This window comes from Clinocottus analis, unplaced genomic scaffold (genome assembly GCF_023055335.1).
Source record: "Clinocottus analis isolate CAN_PGR_092001 unplaced genomic scaffold, fCliAna1.0.p SCAF_17, whole genome shotgun sequence".
NCBI lineage: Eukaryota > Metazoa > Chordata > Actinopteri > Perciformes > Cottidae > Clinocottus > Clinocottus analis.
In genome coordinates this window covers 6,182,511-6,192,282 of record NW_027175898.1, presented here as the reverse complement: position 1 = coordinate 6,192,282, position 9,772 = coordinate 6,182,511, and the positions used below count along the sequence as shown (strand labels likewise).

Sequence of the window (9,772 nt, the reverse complement as noted above, 5' to 3'; positions counted from 1 at the left end):
CCGCATAGGTCCAATAGAGCAAAGGCAAACAGTAGCCTAACGATTTATATCCTACAATTGTCATCAGTTCATAGATTTACATGCAGCACATGTACCATTTATGTCTGTTTTACGACCGTTTGTGATGTTGACACACTATATCTTCAGTACTGAAGATATGTCGCTCATTTGGGGAAATGGAAACACAGTGTGGTTAAGAATGAGGTCACCTCTAATGTAAAGAGACCTGCGGCATTCTGAGACTGTCTGGGTTTTCTGGCACGGCCCTCACTGTTGCCTTTGATTGCAGCCTTCAGACCTTGTGAAACATCTACATTAGCAGTCTGAATTCTGCCTGCTGGTGATAAACGGGTGCAGTCTTTCAGCTTACTATACAATGAACGGCACACCAAGTCTACGGATATCTCATCTACCTTGAAATAACTTTTATTAAGACATTTTTATTACAAACGGTGGAATTTCAATGTACATTTTTCCTTGTAAGAGTTGACCAGAGCTATAGGTTTACATCCCCAAAGAGAGTGGATTTATCACTCTACAGTGCAAACTATGTCTAAATCTCAAGTGGAGTTGTGTGTGAAAAGGAAAGGAGATGCCTGTGTATCGTGTAAGCAGATCTGTGTGGACGAGCTGTGTAAGTGGGTTATACTTCATCTTGAGTTTTCCTGCTGTTGACTTCCACGGATACTTCCTTTCTCTAACGCTTCACCAGACTCAACTAATGCGTTCCAGCATGGCTCGGCTCCTTTTGTTTTTCTAGGAAGAGGACCTTAATCAGAGGAGATATGATGTCCACATAATTGGGAACGAAGTCTTGAGACTATTCAACTATTTGTTTGCCCAAAAAGACACCAACCGACCAAGATAGTTTTTCGTGTTTATTGTTCACTTGACATTACAAAATATCAGATAGAAGTATAAACAGCACTTTTGGTAGAAACTATAGTACAAAGTTTATAGAAAAGCTTCACTAATAATTAAAAAAAGACATACAAAAACCAAAATACCAAAGACATCCTCATGTCAGTGTGCAAATAAGTTTATACAGACAGAAACGCTTCCATATGAGGCTACGCTTCTAGATAAATTATTTAAATAGCATATATCTACACAAATGAAATAACCTCGACATTAAACAAACATAATAATTTATCAAAACGAATGCACAGGAAATATATATAGCACAACATAGTCCAGATAACATTTATTTAATCCTTTACGGTCCTGTTTGGGCTTTTACAAAAATATCTTATATACAGCATAAAAATAATACTAAAGTCTTGCAAAAAAAAAAAAGAAGCCAACCAATTCATACTGTGATACTAAGACATGTGTTTCTTGTGCATTGCTGGCCACAATACAAAAATAAATGAGGTAATATTTGTACATAAAGGGTTTCCTTTGATTTCCCCTTGTCAGAAATGTAGGCCTATACACAAAAGCTCAGGCACACCAGTCATGCATACTGTGGATATTTAGAGATAAGGACCTTTTACTGTTCAGTCATGAGCGCATATTGATTTCAGTAAATTAGAATAGGTTGGGGCCAATATTTTAAGATGCAGTGATGTGTGAGAATTAAAGCCTGTATGATGTAGTACATGAAGTACATACAAACAGGCATACTTACAATGGTTTATTCTAGATGGGAAATAGTCTGACCCTCGCTCAGTAAAGAGTAGAGGTATGAACATAATATTTGCTGATAATTACTGTTCCAAAGCAGTATGAAGTGCACCTGCTTTGAGGCCCTGTGCTGTCCTGAATTTTGTGCTCTCCTCGTTTCTTCTAGTGCTCTTTCCTGAGAAGATTTTTTGGGCCAGCCTTAAGCCTTGGCTAAATAAAAGACCTTGTGTGTTCAGATCTGTGTGGGGGCGGGGTCGTTAAAAGAAATCAAAAGGAAAAATAATGATGCGGTTGTCTTCATAACTACGCTTGTTGGGTGGTACACATGCACAAACACACAAAAAAACATTCACTCTCTTTGATAGTAACAGTCAGTCCATACTGTCCATGGTCCCTCATCAGTTCCTTCAAAGGGTATATTCACCCCAGCCTACGAAAGTTCTCCTACTGTTTTCTTCATACTGACCAGTCCACAGCAGATGTCTATTAATGCTCAAAAATATTATTTAAAAACATGGGCCCCTCTTCTTTTTGGTCCCTCGTCCACAGAAGAATACCGCCAACAGTTCAGGTGTGCAAAGCAATACAATGTGGGCTCTCCCTTCAACGCAGATCAGAGCAACAAAGTGAAAGGGCCAATTTCTTCTGAGCAGAGCCGCGCCCACAATTTGAGTTTGGGTCAGAATCATCACTGAACTTTCATCTGGCTTAATGTCCTGAGGTCAGTTTACCTCACATTCACTCACTTGCTCGTCATTCCTCCAATGTGCTCAAAGTTCCCAATAGAAAAATGTTAAAGTGATATCTATCCAGGTCTTATATTATATGTTCATACTGACGGACATTCTGCTCGAAGGCTCTGTGGTCCAATTATGTATCTGAAAGAAATTATGGAGAGAAAACATGTTACAAATAAAGTCTACGGTGATGAAACCATTGTTTTTGAAATGTCAAATAATAGCTTAGTGCTTACCTCTGCATTCGTATTTGAGGTCTGAGAAGTAAACCATCTCCTGAGAGAAGACGTACAAGCCTAGCCGCCCACCGGCGTATGTCTTGTCAAAGATGTTTCCAGAATCAGCCATGATCCTCTTGCCTTCATACATGACCACTCTAAAAAAGAAGACGTAAACACATCAGCTCAATGCCACTCTGTTATAAACTATGCAGATTTGGCTAATTGAATGAAAAAGCATGCTTCTGAGGTTTTAAACTCACCTAATGAGTCCAGTCTTTGGTCTGTGAGTCAGATGCCATCTGTAGGCAGTGAAGTCCTTCCAGCCAATGTTCTTGGGGTCGTGCCACAGAGTCTGAACCTGAAAAGGAGGAATCACAATGGTTAGAATGAAGAAAGTGTCAAACAACATGTTGAAAGATGTCTCCCACTCGGAGTCAATCAATCTATTCTCACCTGGCCTGCGGTGTCTCCGGTATGCCACAGGGCGTTCCTCAAGTGCTCACCGGGTCCAGTGGTGGAGTTGACCATTTTAATTGACAGGCCAGAGTAGCCTTGAGCTCTTGTGGGTGTGTGAGACCAGTAGGTCTGTGTGATCTGTTTCCACATCACCGTGTAGAAGCGTGAGCTGGACTGGTAGCCAAATACGAAACCAGCGTAGTCGTCATCTCTGTCTGTGTTGACGAAGAACGTCCCACTGAAATCCACTGCGCTGAACTCATCGTAACCTGAATTAAGCAAAGAGATAGTTTAGAAGCGGTTCACTTCCACATTACGCCCATGCAGCGAGACGTCTGTGTATTACGTACCAACAGCAATGCCAGGATCGCAGTTGACGGTCTGCACCAACTCCTTGCCCTGATGCCGGACCACCCAGTTGGGGTCAATCTGCGAGGTGCCCTTGGGGTCCAGAGGAACCATTTGGAATCTGCGGAAGTCTGTTTCACTGATGTCAAAGTTCTCCGGGCACACGTCATAGATGTCCAGAACATTGTCTTGGTCAAAATCGTCTTTGCACACATCACCACGGCCATCGCCTGAGAGGAAAACACAGAATATGAAAATCACAAAGATGGAAAAGCAGCAACACAACTAAACACAGTTACCTGAGGCACTATTGATCAGGAAGACGGCACCAATGTTTCAAAAGAGCACATTTGTAAACACATTGAACGACTGACTCACCATCAGAGTCCAGCTGATCAGGGTTGAACGCCAGCCTACAGTTGTCTTTGTCATCAGGAATGCCGTCGTTGTCATCGTCATGGTCGCAGGCGTCACCTTTACCATCCTTGTCGTGGTCTACCTGATTGGCGTTGGATATGTAGGGGCAGTTGTCCAAGTTGTTCTGGTGGCCGTCTTCGTCAATGTCCTGGTTGTTGTCGCACTTGTCTCCAACGAGATCTGAGTCGGAGTCAAACTGCAGAAGAACAGAATTTCTTTAGGATGAGATTTCCCACTGACACTAAAAGACTCTTGTCCTCACTTCAAATCACTCCCTTCACTGTTCCTCAATGTGAGAGGTGCTACTGATTTAAATGTAGCCCTTTGTTTTCAGGTATGCAAGCAAAGTACTTTCAGAGCTGGATGAATAGAGAGCGGTGGGATGCACTATTTTCTTTCAAACCCGTCACATTACTATGTCATTAAAATTTGGACTTCAACATAGTTAAATGAAACATCGATCTACGTTACCCGGCATGGTTTGTAATGGACAGATGAGATCGGATGTTACCTGATCGGGGTTGTGCTCCAGAGGGCAGTTGTCGCAATGATCTCCCACGCCGTCCCTGTCGGTATCTCTCTGGTCCACGTTGTAAACATATGGGCAGTTGTCGTTCTCGTTCAGGATGCCTGTTGAATAAAACATACTTATTTTTAGCTTACTGTGCAAATGCTTTTTTTTAAGAGTAAAGAAAGGCATTAAAGATTTTTTTAAAAATCAATTAAAAAACTCTTACCGTCACCATCAATGTCAACAGCACAGGCATCACCCTCGCCATTGTTGTCAGTGTCCGTTTGGTCGGTGTTGGCCTCGAACACACAGTTGTCACAGCTGTCGCCAACATCATCTCTGTCTGTGTCATACTGGGCTGGGTTGTACACTCTTGGGCAGTTGTCCTAAGAGAAATATCAAAAGCACAATTAAATTACTAAAACTGATCATTAGTCAAATAAACTACATCTATTGGAACAAAACTCTACGTTTTGCTGGAACGTGATATTCCACTGCAAGCAAGCTGGTAATTTTTACCACAGCATTTTTCTTGCCCAACTTTCCAAATCCACACTAAGAATTATGGGCAACAAGCCACTTTTTCAGTTCTAGCTTTATACTGTGCTACATGTTTTCCACTCTCTGGTGAAGGCACAAAAACATAGAGACTTTACATTCCTACCGCCCAAAGGAAGGATGGCTGCTGCTGATTGCTATGTCTGGTCTCTGAGGAAAGCACCCTTTGAGGCTAAAATAAACTGCTGTGATGACTCACCCTATCATCGGGGATTCTATCATTGTCATCATCAGGATCACATTCATCACCCAGGCCATCTTTGTCGTGATCTTCCTGGCCAGAGTTGGGAAGGTTGGGGCAGTTATCCTGTAAAGGAACAAAGGAGTGGTGAAGGAGGCGATCATCACAATACTAGTGCTATAAGAGTGCAGATGGGTAATAATGGCCTTTTGTATTTATGCATGTCTAAGAGGGGTCTGGCTACCTTCTTGCAGTGGTAGGTGGCGTTCTCCACACAAGGCAGGTTAGTGTTGGGCCATCCGTCCAGGTCACTGTCCTCTCCGCAAATGCGTCCGTTCCCAGCATACCCTGGCTTGCACTCGCAGCGGAACATGGAGTCGGAGAAGACGCCCAAGTAGATGCAGTTTGAATTCCTATGGCAGTCGTGGCTGCCATCTTGGCAAGGGTTACGGGGTTCGCAAACCTAAAGAAAATGACAGAGAAATTAAAAAAAAAATGCAAGCATCTGGCTTTGTTGCGATACGCACAATGAGCAAGTAATAATTCAAACCTGTTTTTTAGCAGTCGCCTGTTCCAGTCCTCTTCCAAAGGGCTGAGGGCCGGAGAAACGTGTAGGGCAGGGCAGACAGTTGTAACCGGGCTCAGTGTTCTCACAGCGATGGACTCCGTTATGTGTGTGGCAAGCATCAGGGACATGTTTACATTCATCTACGTCTTTGCAGGCAATGCCGTTCCCAGAGTAGCCAAGTGGACACCTGCCACACCTGAAGGAGCCATCGGGGAAGCTGTTGCACTTTGCTCCAGGGAAGCATGGGCTGGAGAGACAACCGTCTGGAGAGGAAAATAATTGATACTTCAAAAGGCTAATCTGTTGTGAAGGATTTCTTTCTTTCATATTTGTTAAATCTAAAATACTTACCAATAGGACAGTCCAGTTTGTTGCACACTTGAGACACAGAAGCATCACCAACACAATCCTTTCCTCCGTATTTGGGGACGGGGTCGGAGCAGAGACGTTTGCGGGTCTGGACTCCTCCACCACAGGTAACAGTGCAGGTGTCCCATGGTGACCAAGGTCCCCAACCTCCATTGACTGAAAAGTATCATGAAAACAACATTCGGTTTGTTCCCTTGAATTCAGACACTCTGACATACTGTTCATACTTTGCGACTGAAATTCAACTCACTAGGACAGGGTGACATTTGGCAGATTTCCGTTTGACGTCCTTCTCCCTGGCAGTCCCTTCCATCCATCTGCGGTGTGGGGGAGTTGCAGAGGCGTATCCGGGTGATGTCGCCCTCACCACAGGTCACAGAGCACGATGACCAGGGAGACCAGTGGCTCCAGCCGCCATCCTGTTTGACTGTGAGCAACGCAGAAACAATTAATAATTAATCACGCTCTCAAACGGAGAACATTTCACTTCACAATGGCTGTGATAAAGAATGCTGGGTGACTTACAGCGTTTGTCACATTCCTGGGGGTAGCAGTCACGGGTCTGGACAGAGGTGCCCTCACAGTTGCTGTTGATGCGGTCACAGGAGCGGCCGCGCTGCTGGATGCCCCGTCCACAAGTCACCGAACAATGGGTCCAGTCAGACCAGGGGGACCATCCATCCTCTATGTCTACGGAAGTAGAGGGAGACAAAGAGTTACTTCGGGGGAAAATATCTCAAGAAGGAAACATAGACAATCCAATTACATTTGACGAGCAGATTTAAAAAGAAGCTTACGTCTTTCACAGCGAGGGCAGCACTCTCCATCTGGCATGGTGGCGTTAGCACATGAGATCATGGGGCAGGAGATTTTGCGACACACGGTAGCAGAGTTCTGGATAGAGGAACAGTTGAATTAGTACAAGGGTGGTGCAACCTGGTGCTGTTTCAAGCCTAATTGCTCTATTTCCCAAATGGACAGATCTTTATCAGTGACATGACACCCCTGCTGTGTTGATAAAAAACATAATTCTCACCAACACCTAACTAATTACACAATACGTGAGCAACTTTCACTAGAGGTTGCTGGTGGGAAAAAGCCCCCATGCTGCTTTGTTGCCAGTTGATAATAAGTGTTGATGGCTTTAAGACAGAAGCGATGCGGTTATAAAGGGAGGTGCTAACGTAAACACCATTATCACTTCATTACAGCAGGGATACAGGAAACACGGCGGCGGCTTTCCTCAGCTGGCATGTTTAAAGCTTGCATTGCAGCAGGTGTGATATGACACTCACCTGGCAGGTGCACTCGGTGCAGCTATCCACGGTCCATTCATCTTTGTCCTTGTGCACGATGCCGTTGTGGAGGCAAATTCCACTGTGGATGTTCATTTGCTTTTTCAGCAGTGCGCTCTCCTCAGACTGCAGGAAAAGAGAGAGTTGCTCAGGTTGGAGCACGGAAAACTTTCACTTTGCCAAAGTTCCAATACAAATGAATCACTGACCGACACCGTGATTAAGACATTGCTTGGCTCTAGTGGAGCAGTACAAATGCAACCGACAGCCAAACATATTTGTGTATTCACATGGGTCTCATTAAGGACTTGGCCAGGGACTGACATTAGAGCGACAAGTGGCTACGCACTGGGAATGCGTTAGCTGGAAGTGGAGGGAAAGACGGAGACGGCAGGAAAAGGGGGGGAGTGAATGATGACCAAGAGGAGACCCTGGTGGCCCGTGGAGCTTACCACTTTGCGGAGCTCATTTGACAGCTGTTTCACGACAACGCCGAGTCCCTTGAGTTCCTTAAACATGCTGCCGATGTCCTCACAAGAGAAACCGCAAACAGACTGCATATCTGAATACAAGAAAGAAGGGTTAAATAAATGCCTCTGTCTCCTAGAGCTTAAGACTGATGAGAGGAACAGAGACACACTTCGGGGAGGAGAGGGCTTACCTTTGGTTTGGTGGCCAGTGTAATCAGTCCTAATGGCCGGGCTGGAGCCATTGACTGGATTCTCCAGGGTCAAGACATCAGTTAAGGTAGCTGCAGGGAGGAGAGTAGACACAGTCATTTCTGTCCACCGGAGCACAATGTGGAATTTTGCAGCTGAATAACGTTCTGTCAGTTAAGGCAGTTTTTCACCCTTACCTCCGCTCTGGCATCCCTTATTTCTTAGTATAGCATCAAGCGTGGTCCGAAAGACAAAGCGCACATTTTGAAGCACTCCCTGTAGGACAATAAAATCCAATTAAGAGACACGTTTCTATTAAAGCTTTATTTTCTCACATGACTGAATGTTATTTATTTTCATCATTAGTAATCGGGTGAGCTGAAACACACAAACTTACCATGAATTTGTCCCTCACGGCACCCTTTGCAATCCTGAGCCGGGCAACGTCTGCCACCTCCTGGGACAGCACTTTGGAGATTGGCAAATCCATCTCTGATACATTGATCTCCTCGCAGCCGACAAAAAGCTGCACCCGGTCGTCCTGAACGAACAGTGTGATGTTCTTCCAGTGTCCAGTGGCCAAGTCAGCATCCTCGATGGACACGACCTGCTGCTGGTCCGTGGTGGAGTAGACCACATCCAGAGTGTTCGCCTTCCCGTTGGAGATGATCTCGAAAACGGGTCCGGAGCCGTCATTCTTCTCGATGGTCAGAAGGCTGCCCCTGGTTTTCTTGAACTGCTTCAGGTTGACCAGGAGGAGGAAGCCCCTCTCGGCCTGGATGGAGTCGAGGAGGTCCCTGAGGTAGGTGTCGGGCAGTGGGGGGATCAGGTCTGCGTTGAGGACCTTGTATGCAGGGCTGTAGGGATCTGCACCTTTGACCAAACTCACTCCGTTTTGTCTCTTGTTTACCCGGACCAGATCAAATAAGTCAAACACGCTGTTATCGTCCCGACTCTCTGCTGTCAAAGAAAAGACATAAATTCAGTTTGTTTCTTTCATAATGACAGTGTGCATGAAAATGTATGAAAACAACCACAATAATAAGTATATATGTAATATATTTAGAATTAACAGTGGAAAAAACATTATAAACTTTATTTTTCATTGAATACAATGAAATCACAGTTCAAGGAACTACTTATAAGAAATGTACAGGGAAAAAAAAAGACTAATAACAGACGTTTTCCATTCTCACCTGCCAATCTCGCTCCATCACAGCTCCAAAGCATGAACAGCAAAAATATGCCACACAGCATCATGTCGAAACCTCAAGTGGTCCCTGATGCAACCAAGAATAACACACACACGCCGTTAGGGGACACATCGAGACGACATTTCGGCATTCATAAAAAAAAAATGCAATACTTAAATTAGTCTACAAACCTTTAGAAAGAAAATCCCCTGTGGAAATAGATCAGAAAAAAAGTCCTCGCTTGTCCGATTTTGTATCCCGTTTCTCTTCCTTTAAAACTTCTCGAAGCTCTTTCGTTTTGAGTTGCCTCTCTGAGCTCCGGTCCCGGACTTATTCCGGTGCTTAGACTTATTCTACTGATTTATGCTACCGACACAAGTGCTATTTAAACAGTTCGAGGACATTCCTGAGGTCCCGCCTGCTCCAATGGGATGGCTGCAGCGAAGAGGGACGGACTAGTTGTCTTACCTCACAGACAGTCCGCGTAACATCCGCGACGCACACACAGAGGAGGAAAAATGCATTCCTGAGCGAAATTTCCATCACCGGACAAGTATTTCATACGCGCACCAGCCACAAGATTAGGTCATTTCCGGTCAAATTAAAGTTTAATGAATGGTCAAATAGTCTTAA

General features: G+C 44.6%; 1 protein-coding gene across 1 annotated transcript; it reads right to left on the bottom strand.

Annotated features, from left to right (window-relative positions):
• Positions 1-946: 946 nt before the first annotated feature.
• Positions 947-9,469, bottom strand: LOC137787632 (thrombospondin-1-like). The gene is made up of 22 exons (XM_068580265.1): positions 9,331-9,469; positions 9,143-9,226; positions 8,344-8,906; positions 8,144-8,222; positions 7,949-8,038; positions 7,740-7,849; positions 7,288-7,413; positions 6,790-6,886; positions 6,518-6,682; positions 6,243-6,419; positions 5,975-6,148; positions 5,606-5,886; positions 5,300-5,518; positions 5,074-5,181; positions 4,543-4,702; positions 4,317-4,435; positions 3,767-4,001; positions 3,391-3,618; positions 3,038-3,309; positions 2,845-2,942; positions 2,600-2,739; positions 947-2,504 (listed from the first exon to the last, which is right to left on the bottom strand). The coding sequence occupies exons 2-22, from the start codon at positions 9,204-9,206 to the stop codon at positions 2,497-2,499; spliced, it is 3,513 nt and encodes a 1,170-aa protein (XP_068436366.1). The 5' UTR covers positions 9,207-9,226; positions 9,331-9,469; the 3' UTR covers positions 947-2,496.
• Between the last annotated feature and the right edge of the window lie 303 nt (positions 9,470-9,772).

Bases quoted from the DNA above. Each gene is read 5' to 3' on its own strand.
- LOC137787632 (XM_068580265.1), bottom strand. From the start codon at position 9,206: ATGATGCTGTGTGGCATATTTTTGCTGTTCATGCTTTGGAGCTGTGAT. The intron at 6,887-7,287 runs GTGAGTGTCATA...TCCTCTATCCAG, and splicing joins GCACCGAGTGCACCTGCCAG to AACTCTGCTACCGTGTGTCG. The intron at 4,703-5,073 runs GTGAGTCATCAC...TATTTCTCTTAG, and splicing joins ATAGAATCCCCGATGATAGG to GACAACTGCCCAAGAGTGTA.